The following is a 26,809-nucleotide window of genomic DNA, read 5'->3' on the forward strand; positions in this document are numbered from 1 at the left end:
AAGCCAGCACTACCCATAAGAGTTGCTAATAGAAGTGTTTCTACCTGGCCAAATATTCCAATTGTTGTACCATACACATCACTAAGAACAACACTGCAGTCTGAAGAGGAGGAGAGGATGAGCAGGCAACTGCTTCGCACACAGGTCTCCAGATAAGTAACACAGTCATCGTGTGGCTGAAACGATCTTATCAGGGGAGGTGGCTGGGTTACCTTGTTCTCACTGGAACCAAGGCAGTAGTCCTGGTGAAAAGGAAATGGCAGTTATCTGAGGAAGGGGGGATATTTTGGATCTGGAGATCTTCTGAGCAGGCTCCACAGCGTGCTGTGTGTGATAGATGGAGGGGCAAGCCCCGCCCTTGAAGGAAAGATGGGAGCAAATCTCTCTAAGATTTTCTTCCCCCTGGGTTTTAAAGAAAAATGTGACACTTCTGACAGTCAGGCTTTGTATTAGGTGCATGGCTATAGGCACCCCAGGGTCTGATCCAGCACCCACTGAAATCAATGGAAAGACTCCCACTGACTTCAGTGGATACTTTAGGCCCCAAGTTTGAAAATGTTGGTCAATCTTTTTCCTTTGTTAGAAAACAGGTAAAACCCAACTTATTTGCATGTATCCCAACAAACTGGGCACATGAGAAATACGAAAAGAGAGGCAAATATTTTCCTTGTACCTGTATATTCCATATTTTCACCCATCCAGCTAGATCCCCCGTTATGAGGTACTGACTCATTTTATCAATGGTCATGATAATGGATCCAGCTCTACTGTGGGCTTCAAACTCTGCCACGAGCTGGCTTTTCAAGGTATTCCAAAACCTAACATAGCCAGCACCTCCACATGACACTAAGTTTGCTCCACCTAAAAGACAGAAATGTGTCTGAATAAGCAGAAAGAATCAGCAGCTTTCATTATTACAAGCAATTCTCTGTTATGCATGAACCCGTATTTTTATTTTTGTCACTGTTTTAATATTGTGCAGAGCACCTTGACACAGTAGACTCCAGTCACATGAAATATGTTTTACTCAATAGCTATTTGAGGTATGCAGTTCAGAACAATACCGACAAAACAAAGTCTAGTACTAAAAACACTCTTTAGAAACCTGTTAACCTTTTTCATGAATATTGTGATACACTGTAATCTTTATGTAACTGGTTTTCTTTACCTTTCTTTCAAAAGGAACCCTGGTCAATCAATTTATGTTATAAATGCAGGAAAAAAACCCGAAATAGTGCTTTTAATAACAAATTTCCAGATAGTTTCAGATCAATCTGCAGACGCTTTCCAATTTGCTTTGCAAATATATGATGTTGACTCAGAAAATGCCTGGGTAAAGCAGCAGAAGTTATAATTTACGTTCTTAAAGGCAGAGCTGCATATACCAGTGCGAAACCAAATTCTGCCATGACTTGCATCCAGTGCAAGCTCATTGACTTAAGTGGAACTGCAGGGGGTATAAATCAATACACAGTTTGGATCTATGTATGTAGACAGGCTTCAGATACAGACCAGTTCTGCTGGATTATTTAAATTTACTCTCAATATGAGTTTTGGGCAAATTAATCCAGATGACAATGAGAATGGATGCAAAACAAAAGAACATTGTTTGAAAAATATTCTAACATGCTATAGGAGAAATATTGTAAGGTCTTTTTTGAGGGGCAAGAAGGAAAGGAAACTGTGAAAGCAGTAATCAGTTATCACTATTAATAATGAGCTTTTCCAAGTACTGTTGTTCAGTATGGGCAAAGTAAGCAGAGCCATGATTCTACTGTGTAGAAATTACTTTCCGGTACCTGTCACTGAAATATTCTTTCTAGCTTCTAGGAATAGAAGCTTAGTAATAGCATTGTTGCACTCAGTGTCATAGAAGTCAGCTACAGACATCGTATGTCTTCTAGAGGACGTTCTTCGAGCAGAACTAAGTTGCTGTTGTAGTAACAGAGTATCTGTAAGAGACATTCCCTATTATAGTCAATAAAAGGGATTTATGGGTATAAGTAGACATGTCAAAAACACTTGGCATCTGATTTTTTTCACCTTTTTTTATCTGTTACTTTATGAATTCGAGCTAAATCTTTCGGATGTTCATGCTATTAAAACTATTTATGTGAGCCAAATTCTGCCACCCCTATTCTTGGTGAGCAGTATCTTATCCTGCAAGCTGCCCTTTGGATGTCAATAGCACTATTCACAGAATAAGGTTTTTACTCAGCAGTAGAAATGGTGGATTCTGGCTCTATGAGATTTCCAGTCTCCTCTTTAATGAGCACAAAATATATTAACTAGCTCATTTTCTATTGAAAGCAGCTGGATCAATGAGTTGCATACATAATTTGTATTATGAACAAATACCTATTTGAAGAGAAGCTTTCCCCAATTATGGGGGGCCAGATCCTCAGAGGGTATAAAATGACATAGCTCTATTCATGTCAGTGCAGATGTGCCAATTTACACTGTCTGAACATCTGACCCATGATCTTTGCGGAATGTTTACTGAACAGCAGGACCATTAAGGGTCACTTAGCTGCAATATGATCTGCACTGCCTGAACCAGATCTTCATCTGATTAACGTCAGCGTGGTTCAATGCAGCTATGCCAATTTACATCAGTTTAAGATCTGCTCCGTTGGGGTTTAGACCCTTTAAAGATCAGAAAGCTCATATACCGGTAGTTCCTTTGCCACATCTACTGTATTCACAATATTTTAAGCATTCTCACTCTGAAGTGTCTTGCTCATTATAAAGGGACACTCCATCAGATATTCCTGCTGAGTAGTGTATGTGCAAGTAAGAAATGAATTTCAAGATGTGAGATATATATATATATATATATATATATATATATATATATATATATATAAGTATTTATTCCCCACACAAAACTTGAAGGAAACCTAAGGAAGTTTAAATAAGAACTATAGAAGGTTTTTTCCAAGCCATTCTCCTTATACTCAGATGCGCACTGCCATAAAATGTACTACAGATTACAGTGGGGAATAATTATAGATTTCCCACTGGCACGGTGCTTAATATATGTTATGCCACTAGTCTGTGCAGACTATCAACCCAGTGAAGTTTTCAGGTTCTGGTTAGCCTCAAGGGTAGCAGCCTCTGCAAGGTTCAGTTGGTATTATTTATTATCCAACACTGAACAAGGCAAAAATTAAGGGAATGCTCCCTGCTGAAGGTAATAATATAAAAATGCTGATGTAGATCTGTGACAATAAACAGAAGCAATAGCCTTGAGATGTATAGAGAATAAACTAAAGTGTATAAAGCAAGTACAATCTCAAGGCTGCTTTGTGTCACTCTGACAAGACAAAGGTATAAATAATCCCCCTAATCTCCACTCAATTATCAGTAATTTAGTGGCACACATAATATTACATGCAAAGGCAAACAGTATGTATATTTTGCCTAGAGCCTGAAAGCAGTGCTGCTTCAATAAGATGCTCGCTCACCCGATTTGGATTTCAGAGATTTTTGGGGATCCAGGTAAATTTTAAGGTAGGCATTTTCTGTACTGTTATTCCAGACAACAATTTCACCACCACAACTCCCTGCATTGGACAAAGAAAAGACAACACATTGTTACACTCACTAGCCAATCTTGATCTTTCAGGCAGCTAGAAGTATTTTATTGCCAACACAGCAATATTTTCACTTTTTACGTGATAGGTCACATTATCAGGATTAGCAGGTTTGTATTCCCATCTGTAAGCTTTCAAGGTAAGCATCTGTAACCTTTCGATGTGTAATCCTCTCCTACAAAGGTTGCTGTAAAGAGGACATTTCTCTGGTTTTACAGAAAAGCAGGCCATGGAGAAATTGACAGATTTTCTAAGCCGTCTAGTGGATTCAGATGCATATCTTCCATTAGTTGTAATGTGTCCAAATCCCCTACAATGCTTTGAAAATCTACCAATTCACAAACCAAAAAGTAACAGATCTCAGACCTCAGCCAAAGCTACCCTTAGACATAAGAAATACAAATGACTCTCTGGAGCCCTGTGATTTTGGGTAGATTCAGCAACTAATGGCTGGAATCTATCTGCCATCCGCAGGACTGAATGAGGATGATGGCTGAAGTTCTAATTCTTGCTTTCAGTTTAACAAAATATAAGGTCAGACATGCCCTGATTTGACAGACTAAGCTGTTTACCATACATTGGACCTGATGCTATTCTCATTTCCACTGGGGTAATTCACAAGTAGTCACCGGAGATACATCTGTATGAGATCATTGTACAGCTACAGCTACATTTGGACCTGAGGTGGCTTCTCATGGAGCTAGTGCACTAAAAATAGTCACATAGCCACAGTAACATGGGCAGTGGCTGGTTCAAAGCCAAACGAGAGCTAGGATTCCATTTGAGACTGGAAGATGCCAAAATCTTGATAGCTGATATTATATGTCAGGCACCCTGGGCTTAAATATCACACGATTAGCTGCCTTTTACAAGATTTCTGCCACATGCAAACCAACAAAATAAATAAATAAAATAAAAATAAATCTCTCGAGGTTTTTTTAGCTAACTGATCATCAAAGCATTGGTTTGGACTCAGAAAATTGATTCAGAGCCTTAGCTCTTTGCCTAAAATCATCTTCCCCCTGGACTTGAGGTTCTGGCTTATATCTAGTAGCAATAAGCATTTTTACTATTTGAGGATTATTTAGTGGCTTACGGCCTCAAATTGTACTCTAGTAAGAAATCCATATCACAAAGCTTACACTTTTTAGCCATCTCAGATAGTGCCCGTGCTAGGGACAGAGGTCGCCAGGGATATCTATTCAGTATCTTTCACAAGCACCAAATTCAAAAGGAGCCAAACCCTGCATCCCTCACTCAGTCCTCCCATGACTACCAGCAACAATCAAACCAGGGATCTTCAGCACAAACCCCAGCCACCTGGGTTGAGGAATAACTCCACTAGCTGTTTGTAAGTAGCAGGCTGTTACTGAGCCAGCAAAGTACAATTGATTAAATTTCTACTGAATTTAAGTGAAGAATAAGTCTATATGCCACTGTATTTAAATTAATTTATTATAACTGTGCCCCCTCCTCAAAAAAAGGACCCACAACATTCTAGTGTATGCAATTTTTGGTAAACTGAACCATTTATTCTCAATCTTTTCCTAATATTTAAGTCCTGATAATCCAATCACCACCTCCATAGAATTCCCATTGAGTCCAGGATAATGGGCCTTCTATTATAAATGTTTTCATGCTTTAGTACGTGAAAAATATCCAGATTTAATCATTCTGTTCGGATATGAAAAAAATGGGGCGGACTTCCCTGACCTTTTCTCCAATGAGAGTCTGATGTAACCCCATTGAAGCAAATTGAAATTCATTTGGCATAAAACAGAAGAGAACAAAAGTGTGCGTTTCCTGTCTTCTTAAGAAGTTCTAATTTGTTCACATATTGTAAGTTATGTACCTCAGCCAGCAGCATATTAGCTACGCCAGCCCATGCAGTAACAGAGTCAGCCTTGCATAATAATGGTGTCCCCAAATCCCAATTCCTGGATGATATATTAGGCAATAAATATTAGGCTACCTGTAACTAGAGTATGTGGAGGTAAAAACGCAGCACATAGGATGTCATCTTGATGCTGTATTCCTCCTTTCCATTCTGCAGGCAGAACAAAAAACTGAGTCAAGTTGCTCAGTCGGAAGACAGTAATTATTCTAATAAAAGAGACATGCAAACAAAAGAAAAGCATAAGTGAACCTAGTCATATCTGACCACTTCAAAAAATGCCATTGGTATCTTTTTAATATAATCATTTACTCTAATAATCTTGAGTGGAAAAATTTTTAAGCTCTGTCCTTTTGCTTTCCTTTGCCACTGAAATTCTTCTGTGTTACAATCCAAGCATGATACTTTTAGCAGCTATTGTTCTATCATTCTGCCAAAACAAAATGCTGAATCTGTCCCCATCATAGTACATACTGTTCCCTGCAGCATTCGTATTAAGGGGATATATTCTCTAACCAGAGCTGAGACATGATGAAACATTTTACTGATTCTAGAAAGTGTGGAAAATACAATAAAATAAACCTGCAGATTTTGACATTTCATGTGTCAAAAACTCCAAAACACATGGGATGTCATCTTCTCTCTCAAGACCTCACTTCAAATCTTTCACAGTAAGAATTTCACTTCCACATCTTCCAGTTGGGGATGCAGCAAAAACTAAGCAAAACTGATGTCCATATCCTAAATGAAGGAATCAGCCCTGCTCCTACTGAAGTCAGTGAGAATGTTCCCATTGATTCCATTGTGGTCAACATCACACGAAGTGTCACTATTTGCAATAATGCAAAATCAAGCATTTCTTGATTTGTGTGTGGTCACTAGTCTTAATGACCAACGTACTTCATGTTCTACATCAGTTAATATCAAAATTATCATTCACTTCTCCTTCCCAGTAACAGAGCAAACACTCTTCTTAATGGCATCTGTTAGCTTTGAATTAGAGATTGTTATTTAATAAAGTGTAAGAAGGCCACCACTAAATCCATTTCACTTAGATTCACAGATCAGGCATCTGACCCACTGATATAAAGATGATGGTTTGTGACAGAGAACTGTACTGGGGTTATGACTTCTAGAGTAAAAAAGTTTTTGATGGTGTCAGTTTCTCTTGGCCAGTTGGCTGTAGCTTAAGATAAATTTAGTACAACATCATACTACCTATGGGACAATGGCGTAAGATTCACACCACAACATCATTTTCACCACCTGCAGCCCCACTCCAAAAGGTTCCACCCAGGTAGACCCTTGCACTCACACAGAGCTTAATGAAAACCAATGAGGTTTCCCTGGGGACAAGGCTGCACTCATGCAGAGTTCTTTGAAGCAGACAGGAGGAGATGAGGATGGTCCAAATCTCCAGCTTCCATTTACCCACAGGCTAGCAGGGAACAAATTGAACCAGCTAACAAAAGTTCTTCCTCCCTCGCATCACAGTCGGATGAAATCCATTGTGTAAAGTTAGCACCTCTGCCTTGTCTATCAGAGGGGTAATGGCATATGGATTATCTTTGAAGATAACCAATCATTCCCAAAAAGATCTGAGAGAGGGAATGTGATATATATATAATTCAGGTAATCTCTACCAACCAGAAGTGGAGTGTGGGGGCAGGAGTAGTAACAATTAGAAATTAATGGAGATATCCCATCTCCTAGAACTGGAAGGGACCTTGAAAGGTCATCGAGTCCAGCCCCCTGCCTTCACTAGCAGGACCAAGTACTGATTTTGCCCCAGATCTCCAAGTGGCCCCCTCAAGGTTTGAACTCACAACCCTGGGTTTAGCAGGCCAATGCTCAAACCACTGAGCTATCCCTCCCCCCAAAAACTTGATCATCAATTTCTGGAAGGACAATCAGAAAAAGGGCTTGTTTCACTATTGGCAAAATCAGTGCCGCTGTGATCAATGCAGTGGCATCAATTTAACGGGTCTGGTGAAGATACAGTAAGTCGATGAGAGAGCACACTCCCGTCAACTTCAGTACTCCACTTCTCCAACAGGCAGAAGCTATGTTGATGGGAGAGCATCTCCCGTCAACATAGCATAGTGTAGACACTGCTGTAAGTCAATCTAAGCCACATCAGTTTAAGTTACATAACTTACATAATTTAACTAATGTAATTTAGATCAACTTACCTTGTTAGTTTCAAGTCAGTGTCTTTGTCCTGGTCTAAAGTGATGGACTTTCAACAGGCTGCTGGGAAAAAGCCATGCAACCTTTGCTAAAGTGCAAGTCTTTCAGTTATGTCTAATTTATAGATTGTAACAACAGGATTTATCCTCACTGCATGAGGCTTTGCATAGCATCCAGTTCCAACTTGTTTTATTCTACATAAGTTGATTTACACTGATTGTCTATTTCCAATGCCAAATAAAATATGGTCTGTTTAAGAGTGCTGGTATCATTGGCTACTGTTGAAGAAAATTTGCCACTAGGGGCTGGTTTTCACTATGGGGAAATCGACGCTGCTGCAATTGATGCAGCAGGGGTCAATTTAGCAGGTCTAGTGAAGTCATGAAAGACAGGAGAGATTCCAGAAGACTGTAAAAGAGCAAATATACTGCTAATCTATAAAAAGGGAAATAAGGACAACCCAGGGAATTACAGACCAATCAGCTTAATTTCTGTACCCGGAAAGATAATGGAGCTAATAATTAAGCAACCAATTTGCAAACATCTAGAAGATAAGGTGATAAGCAACATGGATTTGTCAAGAACAAATCATATCAAACTGACCTGATAGCTTTCTTTGACAGTGTAACAAGCCTTGTGGGTAGGGGGGAAGCAGTAGACGTGGTATATGTTGACTTTAGTAAAGCTTTTGATACTGTCTTGCATGACTTTCTCATAAACAAACTAGGGAAATGCAACCTAGATGGAGCTACTATAAGGTGGGTGCAAAACGGGTTGGAAAACCATTCCAAGAGAGTAGTTATCAGTGGTTCACAGTCATGCTGGAAGAGCATAACAAGTGGGGTCCTGCAGGGATCAGTTCTGGTTCTGGTTCTGTTCAATATCTTCATCAATGATTTAGATAATGGCATAGAGAGTACACTTAAAAAGTTGTGGACAATACCAAGCTGGGAGGGGTTGAAAGTGCTTTGGAGGATAGGATTAAAATTCAGAATGATCTGGACAAACTGGAGAAATGGACTGAAGTAAATAGGATGAAATTCAATGAGGACAAAAGCAAATTACTCCATTTAGGAAGGAACAATCAGTTGCACACATACAAAATGGGAAATGACTGCCTAGGAAGGAGTTTATCTGGGGGTCATAGTGGACCACAAGCTAAATATGAGTCAACAGTGTTACACTAAAAAAAAAAGAACATAATTCTGGGATGTATTAGCAAGAGTGTTATAAGTAAGATACAAGAAGTAATTCTTCCGCTCTACTCTGCACTGATTAGGCTTCAACTGGAGTATTGTGTCCAATTCTAGGTGCCACATTTCAGGAAAGAGGTGGACAAATTGGAGAAAGTCCAGAGAAGAGCAACAAAATGATTAAAGGTCTAGAAAACATGACCTATGAAGGAAGATTGAAAAAATTTGGTGTGTTTAGTCTGGAAAAGAGAAGAGAGGGGACATGATAACAGTTTTCAAGTACATAAGAGGTTGTTACAAGGAGGAGGGAGAAGAATTGTTTTTCTTAACCTCTGAGAATAGGACAAGAAGCAATGTGCTTAAATTGCATCAAGGGAGGTTTTGGCTGGACATTAGGAAAACTTCCCGTCAGGGTGGTTAAGCACTGGAATAAATTGCCTAGGTAGGTTGTGGAATCTCCATCATTGGAGATTTTTAAGAGCAGGTTAGACAAACACCTGTCAGGAATAGCCTAGTCTTGCCATGAGTGCAAGGGACAGGACTAGATGACCTCTCAAGGTCCCTTCCGGTCCTATGATTCTATGAAGTCGACAGGAAAGCGTCTCCTGTCAACACAGCACAGTGAAGACACCGGGGTAAGTCGACCTAAGCTACGTCAACTCCAGCTACATTAGTCACGTAGCTGGAGTAGCGTAACTTAGATCGACATACCCTGGTACTGAAGACAAGTCCTTAGATAGGTGGTCTCCAACCAGCAGATTGCGATTGACTTGTCGATCCTGAAGCCTCTGCCCGTTGATCGCAATCTCCGGCCACTAAAAGTCCGGCAGTGCAGCAGGACTAAGGAAGACTCCCTGCCTGCCCTGGCTCCGCGTCGCTTCCAGAAGCGGCCATCATGCCCCTGAGGCCCTGGGGTGGGGGCAGGGGTCTCCACGCACGGCTCCTGACTGCAAGCACCAGGGAACTGTGGCAATAGAAGCTTCAGGGGCAGTGCCTGCAGAGAGAGTCAATACATGGAGCCATGTGCCCTCTCCCAGGGGCTGCAGGGGCATGCTGGCCACTTCTGGGAGCAGCATGAAGCCAGGGCAGGCAGGGAGCCTGCTTTAGCCCTGCTGTGCTGACGACCAGGAGCTGCCTGAGGTAAGTACCGCCCGGCAGGAGCCCACACCCCAACCCCCAGCACTGAGCCCCCTCCAAGAGCCAGCACCCTGTACCCCCTCCTGCATCCTGAACTCCCTCCTGCACGCCAACCCCCTGACCTAGCCCTGATTACCCTCCTGGAGCCAGCAACCCATACTTCCTCCTGCACCCCAACACACTGCCCCAGTCCAGAGCCCCTTCCTGCACCCAAACTCCCTCTCAGAGCCTGCACCCTGCACCCCAACACTCTGCCCCAGCCTGGAGCTCCCTCCCAGAGCTTGCACCGCGTCACCCGTCCTGCACCCCAACTCCCTGCTCCTCCTCTCACCCTTCAAACACCTCGGCCCCAGCCCAGAGCCCGGACCCCCTCTCGCACCCCAATCCCCTGCCTCAGCCAGGTGAAAGTGAGTGAGGGTCGGGGGGAGTGAATGACGGAGGGAGTGGGGATGGAGTGAGCTGAGCGGGGCCTCGGAAGGGGTGGGGCAGATCCTGGGTTGCACTTAAATTCAAAAAGTGATCTTGTCTGTAAAAAGGTTAGAGACCACTGCCTTAGACATTCCTGAGAGAAGGAAACTAACGCTCTGTCCTTAGCAGTACCTGCTTATGCTCCCATTGCCTCAGAAGCATGGGCACAGGAGAGTCCATTCTGAAAGAGCTGCTGAAAGGACGCTGCTCATTTAGAGCAAGGGGAAAGCCTAATAACCAGGAGAAGCATGAGGCTCTGGAGATCTCAGGTAACAAGGCTGAATATTTGCCTGCTTGCCATAAACAACGTGGGGACAGCTAGTCATCAAATGAAAATGATGCAATACCACCAGTGCACTCAGCTCATTTACTTCTCTGTAGTTCGCTATGAATATCACTGCGATTCAGAGTAATGAAGTGAATTTGAGTCACTAATGAGCAATGATTGCTTTGTTAGCATATGTAAGCAGCAGCCATCTTTATAAGGTAAATTTATGTTTCAGACTGAGCCTCAGAACACATGCAATGGGCAGTCTTGATATTAAAAGACACTTTTTCTCCTTTTTTTCAGAACATTGCCTCTGTCTATGACATGTTCATGGTCATTAGTGGGGATTTTCTTTCTGGTTCTATAGCTGTTAAAAGTCAGAAAAAAATATTTGGTTCTCAGAGTTTCAAAGGGGATGACACAAAAGCAATTTATCCCATCCTATTCCCACCCTATTAGTATAATTCTACAGTGAACAACTGCTCTATAAATTACCTCCTTAGGCACAGTAGCATCTGTATTCTCTGATTTTTCTAATTTATGGACAGACTGTATAATGTCTGCATCTGTATATTGTCTGGATGCAGAAAAGAGAAGTATCTTTTATTTTTTATTCCTGCAGAAGCTCAAGCAACATTAAAGAATATTTTTCCATTAGCAAAAAGCAAAGGGAATAATACTTTATAGGGCCAAGCAAGGCTAAACCTGTGGTAATTACATGCTTTAGGCACTAATTATACAATGGTCTGAATGTGGACTTAGATTCCAAATGGGATTCAGCTTGGCTTCTAGGGATCCATCATTGCAATGCCACTGCAGTATTGGGGCCTGTAGCAGGGTGGCCACCTGCTCCTGCCTGGAAGGGCCTGAGATAGCCCAGGGAGAAGGTAGCTTGAAGGCTGAGCTGACTGGGGGAAGTGGCTGGAGCTGGGGCCATGCCCCAAACAGACTCAGCAGGCCCTATAAAGGCTGGGAGCCAGGAGCTCAGACAGAGTCTCTCGCTGCACTCAGAGAGAGAAGGGCCTGGCTGCAGGGAGCTGAGACAGAGTACCTGGGTGGAGCAGGGCTGGGGAGCTCCAGCCTGGAAAGCCCCAGGCTGTGGCCTATTGGAAGGCCAAAGGGTACTGGGGGTTGCAGAGGGCAACCCAGGGGTAGGCCAAGGCAGCAAGTCCAAACCCACCCTTGCCAGTGATGAGTAGGCTGATACTGCAGTCTGCCCCTGTGCGTAGGGTTAGATGAAGACTGGCAGTAGTCTGATACTGAGGCAAGGTGGGGATAGGTGGTGGGGGTTCCCCTGGGAGGGGGAGACACAGTTAAAGGGGCAGTGGGATCCTGGGAGGGACATGGGGGCCAGTGGCAGTAAGGCAGATCACCGGCCTGTAGAGGGCGCTCTGGACTGGATTGAGCTAATTCCCAGGGTAACCAGCAGGAGGCGCCACAGGGGTGAGTCCACACTGTTACAGGGCCCTAGTTTGCAAGAGAGAGCAAATAATTTCCCCAGCTGTGTTGTATCTTTTAAGCAACACACTTTTTCTCCACTGATGTGCAGCCAGATCTAAATCTTTTCCTGAACTGAGTTGCCAACTACTCAGTGAGTTACTGTGCTTGGAAAAAATTAGACTTTGATAGATTTTTATCTCTAGAAACTGAGGCAAAGAGTACATTTTAAGAATATATTTCTTCCTGCATTTTTGAATAATGTATACAGTACCTGTCCCAGCCTGTAACTAAGATAGTCCTCTTTAGTACCATGATCTGGGAAATGTCAACTGCTCGGTCTCTTCCAACATTGAGTTTATGGTGACAGTGTCCATTCAAATCCCAAATCTTCAATTAAAAAAGAAATAAGTTATCCATAACCCTCTCAGTATAGGCAAAGCAGAAAATCATCTGGTAATTTAAGGATCAATGAAGAAATAAATCTGTTGGATCGGATTTGCCTCATACCCTGATGTAACTCAGAGGTAACTGCATTGAAGACAATTCAGTCTTCATCAGAATCAGGCTCATAGGATTGAATAGTAAACTAATAATAATAATGCCTCTCCATAGCTTTTGTATAGCACTTTTCATCTATAGATATCAAGATACTGTAAAAAGGAGGCAAATATTAGCCCCCTTCTATAGATGAAGAAATGGAAAGACAAAGATGATATGACTTGTCCAAGCACAAACAGCAGGGCAGGAATAGAATCCAAGTCTAATTGTCCATTCAGTGCCTGCCTTCCCCGCCCGCTGTCTCTCTCACATGCATATAAACACACACTGTGATGACCTACATGTGACAGTTTCTTTATCCATGGAACCCCTTGAAACCATATGCAAAAGTGCATTTATTTTGCACCTTTGACTGCCTCACCTGTTCACCGCTAAGCAATCTTTGCTGGGACTCTACTAATATGCCAGCAATTTGAACATATTTCTGACAGCTTCTTCTTAAAAATAAGAATCATTTACCTGCCATAAAAGACTTTTCCCTACCCTACACTGAAGAATTTGTTAAAAAAAAAAAAAAAAAAAGTTATGCTGGTCCAAGATCTTGAATTGACATGTTTGTGTCTTGGACCAGTGACATTTTGAAGGTCTGACCTTTTAAACGTAGCCAGTTGCAAGACTGAGCCTTATAATCATGACAGTCTCATTTAGAGAAAAGCTATTTTGGATACATTTTAAGCCATCTAAAAATTAATTTTATTTATATTACATTACGACCTAGAGATCCTACCTGAGATCAAGGCCCCATTGTGCTAGGTGCAGTACAAACAGAGACAAAGAGGTTACAATCTGCATAGAAGAGACAAAGGGCAAGAGAGTTTCCACATGGGAAACCAAGACACAGTCATTGAGTAACTTGCCCAAGGAATTAAATGGAGATTTCTCAAGTCCAGTATCTTAAGCACTAGACCATAAGTCCTACTTTTCCTGTCACACTGAAATTTGCTCAGTTGGACTCCCAGTAGTTAGGAAACATCTTTACAGGTGAAGGGAGACAAATAGTTCTCATTTCTAATAGAGTCTCTGGAGTGGTGTTAAGGGCTTTCTGGCACTCATTTGAGTTGACCTCCATAAGTCACTCATGTTTTCACCAATTTATAGTCATCCTATACACAAGGCTCTGTTTATGCCACTCACCCAGGTATGTGCTTCAGCTTATTAATTAATTAATTTACAGATCATGGGCTCCTGTAAATTAAAACATTTAAAAAGACACATGATTTGGGAAAATATTGCTCAAACATCTCATTTTATGTATAAATCTGTTGGATACAGCAATAATGTATGTATGTAGTGATTTGAAATAAAATGTATTTGCCCTTTAAACACAATACATTCATTTCACAAGTTGGTATACCATATTCTTACACAGATGTGTGTTTTATATTCGTAGGAGTCCATTGCAAAGGCACTGAAGTAATTTTTCATAAGAATGAGGTTTGTGAAGCTTCCTCTTCAAATTGTACTGACAGTATGTAATACTGAAATAAGACATTTCCATCCTGTAATATTACTGCTGGACAGACTTACCCTGTGCTTCCTGACACTAGCTCAAGACTCTGTCTACATCCTAATTGTGGATTTTCTTCAGTTTGTTCTTTGACTAAGGCCTGAGCTACACACAGTTTAGAGTGTGGGTTTTTTTTTTTTTTTTACTGAAATAGTTATACTGGTACAATAAGTGGGGACACAATTATACTGGTATAAAGGTAATAGCTTATTCTGCCTACCATATAGGAATAAACTATACTGGTATAAACCACCTTTATGCTGGTATAAGTCACACACACACACACATTGGGCTGGTTGTGTTGCTTTAACTATGCTAGTATACTTAACACGGTACAGCTTTTGTATTCAGACAAGCCCTTAGGATGGGTATTTTGGCATGAATTGAAGCCATCACTTTTCCCTCCCACCTCCTAGATACTGAATGTTTTGTCCTTAGGATTTGCACTGCTTGGAAAGAGCAGAGTGCTCCATGGGTAGCATTTAAGGCAGGCCACTTCCAATCAGCCAAGGCCAACAGTATAACTCAGTACAGTCCCAAATTTCAGCGCAGACTCTGGTGTTTAAAAATGTGTTTATTAATCTTGATCTTCTCACATTAGAACCCAGGCAGTCAAGGAAGTAACAAGACGAAGCAATACAGTAATTTTGTCTTGTTATCCAGAAAGGTTTTTTTGGGAGATGCTCAACTGCCAAAAATACCTTGAATGATACCCGAAATGGGCAAAAACTGGAATAATAGATGCAAATTCTGCACCACTCTCCCCAACTGCCAGATTTTGGCAGAGTTTGGTCCAGATTCCAGAATCTGTGGCTTTGTCTTATCTCTATAATGGGACAGAAATCCAAACATTGGATTTGGATCTGAACTTTATGACTCAGGCTCATCTCTACCACAGACACAGATTAAGCAGCAAGAAAATTGAGAGACAGCATGGCACAGAGGATAGGGCACTGGCCTGGGACTCAGGAGACCTGAATTCTATTGCTGGCTCTCCCACTGAACTTCTGTGCTATCTCTGTTATGTCACTTTTCTGTTTTCCCTCCCACACTCTTTGTCTTCTCTGTTTAGACTGTCAGCTCTCCAGAGCAGGGTCCTTTCATATTACGTGTTTGTACAGTGCCTAGCACAACAAGGCCCTAATCTCAGTTGAGACCTCTAGGAGCTACCATAATATAATAAATAGCTAAATCTGACTAGTTATGTCAAAATTAGCCAAGTCTGGGGAAATGGTCTCTCACGTTGGTGATTTTCAGCAACTTCAGCCAATAAAATAGGAAGAGCCAGAAATCTGTTTGGCAAACCTATTAAGTTTTTTAAATGGTGTGAATTTAGTGTGCATTAAAGTGAAAAACTAACAGCACTGGCTTAAAACCTGTCATAATGTTGCCCAGTGTTCTGTCAATACATCTATATCCCAATCTTAACAGCATACACCCTTGGTATTAAACACAAGAATCTCTTTAGTAGAAACTAAAGCACAAGTTATTAAATTTTATGGGGGTTTTGTGATGAGGTCAAATTCTCACTGAGATGATTAAGAAGATTTAAAATTCATTTTAACTTTCAATAAACCAAAATTTGAATTGATGTGTCCAGGGGTGAAAGGCTCATGTTTTAACTAACCTAGCCACCATTTCAAAATAGTTGTTTTACAGTCATGCATTGGTTACCACGATAATATGCCCTTGTGTAATGACAAGTGAGTGCTCCAAGAAAAGCAATGGAAATGATTGTCTGGTGATTAAGGCAATAAGGGCCATGTGCTGTATAGAGTCATAGATTGTAATGAAACTACTTGGAAGGAAGGAAGGAAGGTAACAAAGAAGGAAGTGTTCTGTAAAGCACTGTGTGTATCCAAAGTGTTAGACAAGCAATTAAATTTAACTGCGTTTTCCCAACAGTGTTAGGATTTCAACCTCTAGTTGCTGAGTTCATCCCATCTCCGCTTTAACGAGGCCAATGGAAAAACCAGCCATTGTTTGGTAGCTGAGTGTTTTGGCACATTGTATCTATGTGGAAAAGACTGCAATGGAAACAAATAGTTTGAAATGTTTTCCCCTCACACCTTTACTGTTCCATCTGTGCTCCCAGTTAAGAGCCTTGTCTCAGTTGCATCCAGTGTCATAGTGCTGATCTCAGCATTGCCATGGCAACCAGTAAACTGTTTGATTTTCTGCCCAGTGTCTATCAGCCAGAAGGTAACGGTAGATCCTGCATCTGAGCTGATTACCTGGGGGGAAAAGCAGAGATTGAGATGGAATTTAAAATCTTTATATATATATATAAAACAATAATCTCGTACATATGTGCACTGCACTTATATAATTAGCAACATCTGAAATGCAAATTAGATAATTTTTGCATTGATTTTCCCCGTCTTCTCCCTTTCATCTCATTACAAGCTTTATCATTCCCCACAATCAAAGTTTATGGGCAAGTCTGTTCCTTGTAAAACCTGTATCCACAGCTAGTTCCAATTAGCCAAAGAGCAATAATTTACTCCCTATTATCCTTCAGCACGGAAGACAGGTGACCAGCTCCCTCAAGAGACAATATCCCAAGTTACATGCGGGAACTAGAAATGTTCTCAGCAGGGATGAAACATGTCCACAGCTCTTCAGCTTGGAATCTTGCAGGCATGCTCAACCAAATGCTTTGTGCTAAGTGGTCAGATAAATCTTCCCTGCTTATTTCAGAGAACTGATCCACCGAGTAATGGATCTTTAAAACTGCATCTCTGGAAGGGGAAATAGTTTAGGGAAGCTCTCAGCATACATTAGCCTCAATTTAGAATTCAGTAGCGAGACCAGCCATTATAAATTAGGAAAAAGTCCATTTGAACAGATTATGGTTATTTCTTTTTTGGCATGCGGTGTGTTAAATTGCTAAAAAGAGATGCACTCACTCTTACTTCCATTTGCTGTATACTTACTGCTGGGTGAAATCTTCAGTCCTTACCCCAGTCCTAATTCAAGCAAGAGTCCCACTGAAATCAATGGGAGTTTTGCCTGAAAAAAAAGCATTCTGGGATTTACTTTTTTTTGCCTTTGATGGTCATCATTAAAGAGGTTAAGGTTCATCAACGGTCACCACACTGGTATCACTGTTATATCCCTATTCTTACCATAAGAAATAACGGTGATATCTCAGTTGGCATGTGGCAACTGTTGGCAAGTGGTGAATTTTTAAATGGCACCCACTCACTATACACATGCTTTTATTTAATCCCTTCCATGTGTAAGTTAATACACAATAATTGCTGAGATTTAGTAGTTCTTCACTCTTTTCAAAATACATTTCCTCCTAATTAAAATCAGATGCTCAAAAAGATAGTTGGCTATTTCTGCTAGGAAGAAATCCAATTCCTCCCCCAGAAAATGCTAATCAATGACTTCTCAGCAATCTTAACAAAAACAAATTTCGTTCTGCTGCAATTCACATTTCGAGAAGTTCAAAGACATGTGCCCAATATTGTACCTGCCAGCACCTGTGGAAATTTTATATAGAATAGAACATTAGGGTTGGAAGAGACCTCAGGAAGTCATCTAGTCCAATCCCCTGCTCCAAGCAGGACCAGCACAACTAAATCATCCCAACCACTTATCTTCATTCATAATACCTCTGAACACAAACACAATGAAGTACAGCTTCTGCACAGCTCATGTTCTCTGACCTTAAACCATTATGGAATTATTCCAATGACAGTTTTTTTTTTATTAGTTCCTGGCAAAATAAATAAATAATGGACTACCTTGATTGTTTTTTTAAAAAAAAAGACTATAAATCCACTGAAATAAGGTAACTTCCCTTCAAATTTTAGTAATTAAATGAGGCTCTCTCACTGAGAAGCAATATACTGCAAGCTTATTGTGTTAAATTAGCTATGTTGCTCATGTCCTTAAAAGTACCACCCAAAAAGGAGACCCAAATTGAACTATAATTATAACCAAGTCTGCTTTGAATACAAGTTCTGCGATTTGCCTGTATTATTCTAAACTCTTAATCTATTATCCAAGGAGTCCTAGATAATTTAAATAAGCAGTGTGAGACAAGACAGCATTGTCTAGCCGTTAAGACAGGAGTGGGAGTCAAGAAATGTAAATTCTGTTGCTGACTGCCTCGGCCTTACTGTATGATTTTGCGGGAGTCCCACAACTTGTGTGTGTGTCAGTTTTCCCCATCTGTAGGATGGAGTTAATAATACCTACTTACCTCATGAGGCGTTAGTGCACTGAGATTATTTGATGGACACCGTACACACTGAAAATATTATATTAATATTAGAGATGGCCAGAGGAAGTGAGACTCTGGATGAGTGTTAAGCAGTCATAGTTCAAGACAGAGTCAAGGCCAGGGATCAGAGGTCAAACTCTCATGAGATGTTCTTGTGAGATTTCATCCCCAAATTAGAGAAAACTAACAGGCTCACTTGATCTCAGGAGAGTTTCATCTCATTCTTGGGAGAATGACTACCGCCAATTTCTCACAGCAATGGTCAATCAGAACTTTCAAGCAGGGCCAGCCTGTTTAAGATCTCATCAAGAACCAAAATGGTATAGATGGGTTTAAATCTAGTGATTTGAATTTGATGCCCCCATTTCCTAGCTCTTCCAAAAGCACAAGGTGCTTTGGACTAAAACCTTTGGTTTTAGTTCATTTCCAATTAGTTTTATTTATTTTAAGTAATTAGCAGACTATAAATACCTAGCCAAATACTGATGCACGGGCCGGCCACTTGAACTTGCTGTTGTGACAGAGTCCCTGGAAAATCACTGCAATCCACAAAGACTATGTTAGATGCCTAAGCTCCTATACAATGAAGGGCGAGACATAGGCACCATAGTCTTCAAAGAACTAAAGCCGGCCTGCTAAGCAGAGAGCTGCTTAAGCTAGTCAATGGAAGATGCCAACCAGAGTGGTGTGTGCTAAGTGCCACCCCTCTCATGGAGACAGGCATCTAAGTCCAGGCTGCAGGGATGTGCCTAGCTGTGCTTGCGATTCACAGCTGGCAACCTTCTTTGGAGTTAGGTGCCTAAGCCATTTTAGCAAGATGTGAGGAGCAGGAGGAAGAATTCCATCATAATTTTAGCCTAGTGGTTAAGGTACTCCCCTGGGATGTAGGGGAACCCTGGCTCAAGTCCCGCTTCCACCAAAGGAGCAAAGGGATTTGAACTAGGCTCTAACACAGGGGTGGGCAAACCTACAGCCCGGGGGCCACATCCAGCCCTCCAGATGTTTTAATCTGGCCCTTGAGCTCCCACTGGGGAGCCAGGTCCGGGGCTTGCCCCACTCCGCGCTGCTCCCGGAAGCAGTGACATGTTCTCCCTCCGACTCTTACACATAGAGGCAGCCAGAGGGCCGCCCCCGCAGCTCCCATTGGTTAGGAACTGCAGCCAATGGGAGCTGGAGGGGCGGCACCTGTGGACTGGGCAGTGCGCAAAGCTGCCTGTCCGCACCTCTGCTTAGGAGCCATAGGGGAGATATGCCACTGCTTCTGGGAGCTGCTTGAGGTAAGCACCACCCGGAGCCTGCATCCTTGACCCCATCCCATGCCCCAACCCCCTGCTCCAGCCCTGATCCCCCTCCCACCTTCCAAACCCCTCGATCCCAGCCCAGAACCCCCTCTTGCACCTTGAACGCCTCATTTCTGGCCTCACCCCAGAGCCTGCACCCCCCAGCCAGAGCCCTCACCCCCTCCAGCATCCCAACCGACAATTTCATGAGTATTCATGGCCCATCATACAATTTCCATACCCAGATGTGGCCTTTGCACCAAAACGTTTGCCCATCCCTGATCTACCATCTCTCCAGGCACCACTCTAGCCACTGGGATATGGTATAGTTTGATATGGCGCTCCCTTAGTCTCTTCTGTTGAAGCTGTTGGACTCTGGTTAAATAATTAAAGAGTCATTGGAGCAGGGAGACTGGATCCTGGGTGAGAGCTCTAACCCCAGGAGACATTCTCATGCTTGTGCTATCTCTCTCCCACTGTCCCAAATGACTCTTTACTACCACTTTTTGAAAGCATAGTAATCCAAGCCCTCCTCTGGGACTGTCACTGCATTATAGCAGCATCCAGACAGGATGTCACTGCAGGACAATCTGGTGCACTGTAGATTAACACCCTGGCTTACTGCACAGTAACTTGTTGTGTAGACAAGCTTGACAACAGAAACACAAAGTTGCTCAAGATCTCTCAGCAGGTCCTTGGCAGAACTAGGAGTAGAACCTAGGTCTGCCTGAGTTCCAGACCAGTGACCCAGCCACTTAAACCACACAGCTACCCCTTTCTGGTTGGCATATACCATTTTGCATCACTCTGTCTATGCTATTGGTATTTAATTTGTAATAATTATTTTGGAATTAGATACACTTAGAAGGAAAGTAGATTACCTGCCTCAGAGGGTTGTTATGAGGATTAAGGGTGGTTCTGTGTTCCAAAACTATGATGTATCAAGTATTATTACCATTGCCAAAGTGATCGTACACATGAGCCACACTTTTATCCCTTACACATAAGCTTCCCAGAATGCCTGCATCTTAAAGGAATGCACCTCCCTTTTCTTGTCTCCCTTTCTCGTGGCTCACAGAAGCCTTTAAAATCAATAACTTAACTGAAAATATGTGCTGCTCATTAGCACTGCCTCCAGCACCCCAAACTGCTTCTTTCAAAAACATGCACCTTAAGGATGGGTGGTGGATTCAGATCACTGTGACTTGGTTAGCAGCTGGGCCCAGGAACTGTGATCTTCGACATGGAAATACAAAGACTCTTGAAGTCCTTTACCAAGCCCTTTGTTAGAACAGGGATTTCTCTCTTCCTCCACCTGCCTTTTCTCATGGAACCTCACCTCTCATTATTTCACACTTCCCATCTTTTCTGGCCTTGCCTATCTCTTCTTGAATCCTTCTGCCAGTTTCTATCTAGCCTTTTCTAATGCCTCCTTTCTCTCTCTCTCTCTGATACACTCACCCACTTCTGATTCAACGTCTGTTCCACCAAAGTGGGATGTTTTTTATTGTTTAATTTACAGCATGGGTTGTTTCTTTGACAGCATGCAGGAAAGCTGCTTTTTTTTTCTTTTTCTTTTAATCAGTCAGGATACTGCTACCGTGCTATTGCTACCATGCTTTAAACACTCATTTGTACCAGACAAATCGACACCAAAAAACCATGATGATCTGTTGATACCCCATATCATACCACTCTGTGCTCTGAGGTTTTCCTTAGCTGAATCTCAATCTGCAGATAAAAGGGGCTGGTTGGGCAGAGCTCAGGAAAATCTATCACAGAGACATTTCCCTGTATAGTAACTGTGGCTCTTCATTGAGATGCAGGTAGTGCTCTGATACCAAAGACTGCAGTGCATCATTAAAGTACTGTGAAGACAAACAACACTCTCACTGCATACCAAGTGCTATTACATTTAACTGAATCATTTTATTATGAATACATCCAGGTCTTCCACGGTATGCCACTTGTGTAAAATGTTCTAGCGAAAATGAATCTTCACTAATTACATTTCATGCATATTTCAGAATTATCCTCAGGGATACTGTAAGGTGGCTATAAAGAGGAATTTTATAATCAAGTTCATTGGCAATTGGCAGTCATACCAGGACTAACCTACATCAGAGATAACCCTAGATCATCTCACAATAGTGGTTTTATTTTTATCATCTGTGTTTCTTAGAAATGTTGGGTACACTGATAGCTTATATCACTTTTTAACACTGAACCTTCACTGGAAACCAAACCACTTTTCAAATACGATAGAAGGTTTAAAGAAAGCAGGTAGTTTACTAGTTAAATTAAACTATTGGGATACTAGAATACCCACAGTGCTTTGCAGTAAAGTCATACAAAGACTGTAATTAGCATGCTATAGTATAAGATAATTTTCTTTCCAAAGTAAATGGTATCTCCCTCTCTCTCCCTCTCTAATTTAACTTTCTGAAATCAAATTAATAAAATCACCTTGTAGTAATACACATTTTCAAGTTCCTTATCAGGAAAATGCAGAAAGGTTCCTTATTTCTCCCCCCCACCCCTTTACCTGCTTAAAGACTGAATTGTAAAGAACACAAGTAACTGCTTTCCCATGACTTGTGACCTTTCTGCCGGTTTCCTGCTTCATTTCCAACAACATCAGCTGGTTATTAAATGAGATAAAAAGCCGTCCGTGAGCTTCATTAAAATAAAGGGTGGATTGGAAGTCCAGACTCTTTGGAAATGAGCCCGCTATCCTCTGGATGCACAGCTGATGCTGAATATCCCAGAGCCTTAACACCTGTGCACATAATGATGAAGAAATCACACATTATCTCCATTTTTTTTTTTTTGCTTCAGAATGCATTGCAATCATTAGTTATTGCAGTGATAGCTCTGGCTTGCTTCATGTGCCTTATTAACATCTACCACCAAATACAAGATGAAAGAAGCCATCTTTGTTCAGTTTATTTTACAAAGGGTTGTCAGTGAATATTTTGTTTTATTGTTATTCGTATTATAACCAAGGTCAGGGCCCTGTTGTGCCAGCCATTGTACAAACACACGAGACAACCTCTGTGCTGAGGAGTTGTCAGTTTAGCAGACAAGACAGAGAAAGGGTGGAGTGAAAACAGCGGTGAAGTGACTTGTCCAAGGTTTTACATCACTGTAACTCCATTGGTTTCCTGGTTTATACTGATGCAGTTGAGAGGCGAATCAGAGCCATTGTTATCTAAAAGCCTCTGGCAGTTACCCTTAGAAAAACAATTCGTGAGTCCGAATAGTCAGAACAAGGTTGAAACATCAACCTTGTTGTGCCTATATTTTGCTAGTGTCCCCGGGGAGTTGGAAGTGTTACATATGAGCTTTGCATCCACTAAGGCAGGTTAGGAACAGTTAAAATAAAAATCTCTCTCATAGAACGGTATGAGTGTTGACACAAGAGACTAACAGCTTAGTGGCAAATGTTACGGTCTGTTGTGTATATAAATAAAAAGGTAATTTTTATGCCATTATTTACTTGGTAGATTGTAAAGGCTCATTATAAATATACAATAGGTATAGCTAATAAGAAATGGCCTATTCTAGAGGAGAATAAAAGGGAGCTATTTTTTAGTTTTCTTGAAAGCATAAAGCAGCAATATATCAGCAAGTGGATGCGGACAAGTAGTTGCTATGCAAGTTTCTTCAAACAGCAATGCCAATGCACTTGCCTTGGTGTGCCTCACTAACCTGGCTCTTTTTTTTGCACTGGGTTTCTCACCAGAAGCAAAGATTAACAAATGTGCTAAGTTATAGCCCCTCTTCAGAGCTATGGTCATTAGAAGTACATCCAAAGTCATTGAGCCTATAGGTCTCCTCTATTTCAAAAACCCAAGCATTAGGTGACGCAGTTATTTAAATGTGGTCACAGCAGTGTGGCAAATCCCGGAACACTACCAGAGAGTGGGCTGGGTAGGCAAAAGCATCAAGTAGATAATACAGAGACAAGCAAGAAACAAGTCCACTGGGGAGAGAATGAGTAGCCATGGAGCGATAGGGCCTGGAGGGCTGCCATCTTGACCCAGTCTGGTAAATCCTAGTTGGAATCCTGAGTATTCCCATACTGAGTCTGTTCTATGGATATGGAGCTTCTGTCTCCAGGTCTGTGAACACATCTCAGTTCACAGCAATACATTGATTCAAGTGTTAAAACATGTGACTTTTGCGCTGGTTTAAAACAAGCCCACTATCTCCATGAATTATCCATTACAAAACATGGTGCAATCAGTGACTCAGAATTTCTGTCAAAATTCTGCCTTTTAAAATGGTGAATGTTATCTCTTTGCATCCCTCTCATCCCACATAACATTGGATGGCAGAAGTTTGTTGTGGTTTCTGCTGGCAGTAAATCAGAGAGTGCTCTTGGTAGCAGAGGGGGCTTGTTGTTTATTATATAGACATAGAGACTCAGATTACCATGCATTCATCAGAGTGAAATAGATTCATACTAATGCCAAGAACAACATGCACTGGTCTGTGTATAGCATAATGGTTTAGCAATTAAAAAGAAAACACAATTTTAACAGTGCAATTGAAAGAGATACCATGGTGTTTAATATTGGTGCTGGCCTCACTTGTTCTGCTCAGGTTTTGATCCTTTCTTGCCTTTATAATGACAAACCTGGATCACAATCTCAAATTAGCATTAGAGAAATGTTGAGTGTGAAAATAAACTAAGGCCTGTCTACATTTAAAACACTACAGTGACACAGCTGCAGCTCTGCTGCTGTAGTGCTTTAGCGTAGACACTACTTACACAGATGGGCTAGGCCAGTGTTTCCCAAACTTGGGACGCCGCTTGTTTAGGGAAAGCCCCTGGTGGGCCGGGCCAGTTTGTTTACCTGCCGCGGTTCATTGCTCCAGGTCAATGGGAGCTGCTGGAAGCAGCGGCCAGTACGTCCCTCAGCCCACGCCACTTCCAGCAGCCCCCATTGGCCTAGAGTGGCGAACCGCAGCCAGTGGGAGCCGCGATCAGCCGGACCTGTGGACGCAGCAGGTAAACAAACCAGCCCGGCCCACCAGGAGCTTTCCCTACACAAGCAGCGTCCCAAGTTTGGGAAACACTGGGCTAGGCAATCCACATTCCTGAGAGCATAGACGCTACCTCCCATTAGCATAGGTAATCCACCTCCCTCAGAGGTGGGAGCTAGGTTGACATAAGTCATCCTTTGACCTAGCACTGTCTATATGGGGGCTTAGATCAGCTTAACTACCTCACTCAGGAGTGTGGGTTTTTCGCACCCCTAAATGACATAGCTGGTTCGACCTAATTTTCTAGTGGAGACCAGCACTAGGACACACTATGGACCATATTTTCAAGAAAGTTTAGCGTCCACTACTGGAGTCATATTTTCAGAAGAGCTCAGCTCTCAATTAGGCACCAAAATAAATGGCCAGATTCTCATATGTTGGGTTTTTCGAAAATGTACTCATGTCACAATGGGAGCGGCTGGCGCATTTTGCGGATCCAATTCTGTTTGCCAATGCAGGGACTGCAGGATCGGGCCCTGTAGGCAGTTTCTATATTTACCTTGTCCTTTGAGAAGCTGAAAAGCTGTTTTCGTTCAGTAATGAACTGAACAGCTATTACACTGGCTGAATGGCCTTGAAGAACTCCAGCAGGTTTCGAGGTGACGTAGGGGTTCCAGAGGCAAACTCGGTGATTGATGCCAGCAGTAGCTGTTCACAATCACAAAGCAAAATAGATTAAAACCAAAAGTACTCTTGAAAGGGGATTTTATTGTAATTAATAATAAAGAAACTGCCATCTCTCTGAAACACACAACGATAATTGCTTTGATAAATGAGAATGTGTTTGTTTATGTTACAAGTGAATATGTGAGTGGTAGTGACTGCAATAATTAATAATGCAGAACAGTTTCCATTGTAATCGCACCTGCAGTTACTCAGAACTTCCCTAAACTTTTTGAGCAGAAATTTCTCTGTGCCCTTCCCCCCAGCTGATTTGTCTTCCACTTCATAAGCTGGAAATATAAATCATCATCGCATAAATATAAAACACTAGGACTCAGTCATTCACTTTTGCAGGCAGAATGCATACGAAGGAAGAAAATGCCTATATATGTACACATAGAGAATACAGTTTTCTTGGCCCCTTAGGCTTTACTATAGCACATAAATTAGTCAGTTTTTTTAAAACGTACCAATTAAGTTGAGTCGAGAGTGGAAGTCAAAAGCATTAATTCCCCGGGCAATGTCGAAGGATGTAGTTTTCAGATGAGGCTTTAATTTTTCTCTCCAAGCCAGCACCAATGTGTTAACATTACTGGTTGTACTGGAAATAAAGGCATCAAAGGAAGAGCTGTATGCAACTAATTGGTGAGAAAAGAAAAAGAAAACCTTTGAATTGATTTCTTTTAATATAATCCAATCAGCGCTAGTTTCATAAAGAACAACGTATATTAAAACTAAGCCTAATTAAAAGAACTATTAATGTCTGGGAGAAAACTAACCTTGACTTCAAAGGGATTTGGATCAGGCCTGCAGGACTCAATCCTGCAAGGAGCTGAGCATTCTGGACCTGATCCAGGACTGCTCACACACTTAAGTGCTTTGCTGGATTGTGGCCAGAGTTCTCAGCACATTTCAGGGATGAGTCCCTAGATGACAAGGACATACAATATACGGTGTGGGTCTAATAAGGTGCTCAATGGCTTCAGCTCTCATGAAGTTCAGTGGTATTAGAGGGCGTTCAATACTTTGTAATTGGACAAGAAAGAAATCTAACAGAAACGTGGTAAAAACACATCACACTGCTTTGCTGATACAATGAAGTCTCATTTACATTTTTGGTATAGAGACTTAATGAACCATACAGAACACTATCTACTGGTAACAGCTAACTCTCCTTGCAATAATCCCTTCTGAACTACAGAGCTTTGCCACTGGTTTCTAATCCCTGAGGAGCTTGGATATAAAACTGGACCAAGTTACTAGGCTAGTTATTCTTAATTCAGTAAAGCGATACTGAAATCGAAAGTCTGCATTATACAATAATTA

General features: G+C 41.7%; 1 protein-coding gene across 1 annotated transcript in view; it reads right to left on the reverse strand.

Moving 5' to 3' along the window:
• Positions 1–26,809, reverse strand: part of WDR49 (WD repeat domain 49) — a 71,103-nt gene that overhangs the window by 14,654 nt on the left and 29,640 nt on the right. The window contains exons 5-14 of the mRNA XM_034782656.1: positions 25,954–26,121; positions 25,320–25,468; positions 22,314–22,547; positions 16,321–16,485; positions 12,458–12,573; positions 5,569–5,699; positions 3,468–3,566; positions 1,800–1,952; positions 674–861; positions 45–242 (exon numbers count right to left, since the gene is read on the reverse strand). Coding sequence (XP_034638547.1) covers positions 45–242; positions 674–861; positions 1,800–1,952; positions 3,468–3,566; positions 5,569–5,699; positions 12,458–12,573; positions 16,321–16,485; positions 22,314–22,547; positions 25,320–25,468; positions 25,954–26,121 — 1,601 coding nt within the window. The remainder of the gene's footprint in view (positions 1–44; positions 243–673; positions 862–1,799; positions 1,953–3,467; positions 3,567–5,568; positions 5,700–12,457; positions 12,574–16,320; positions 16,486–22,313; positions 22,548–25,319; positions 25,469–25,953; positions 26,122–26,809) is intronic.

Source organism: Trachemys scripta, chromosome 9 (genome assembly GCF_013100865.1).
Source record: "Trachemys scripta elegans isolate TJP31775 chromosome 9, CAS_Tse_1.0, whole genome shotgun sequence".
NCBI classification, from domain to species: domain Eukaryota; kingdom Metazoa; phylum Chordata; order Testudines; family Emydidae; genus Trachemys; species Trachemys scripta.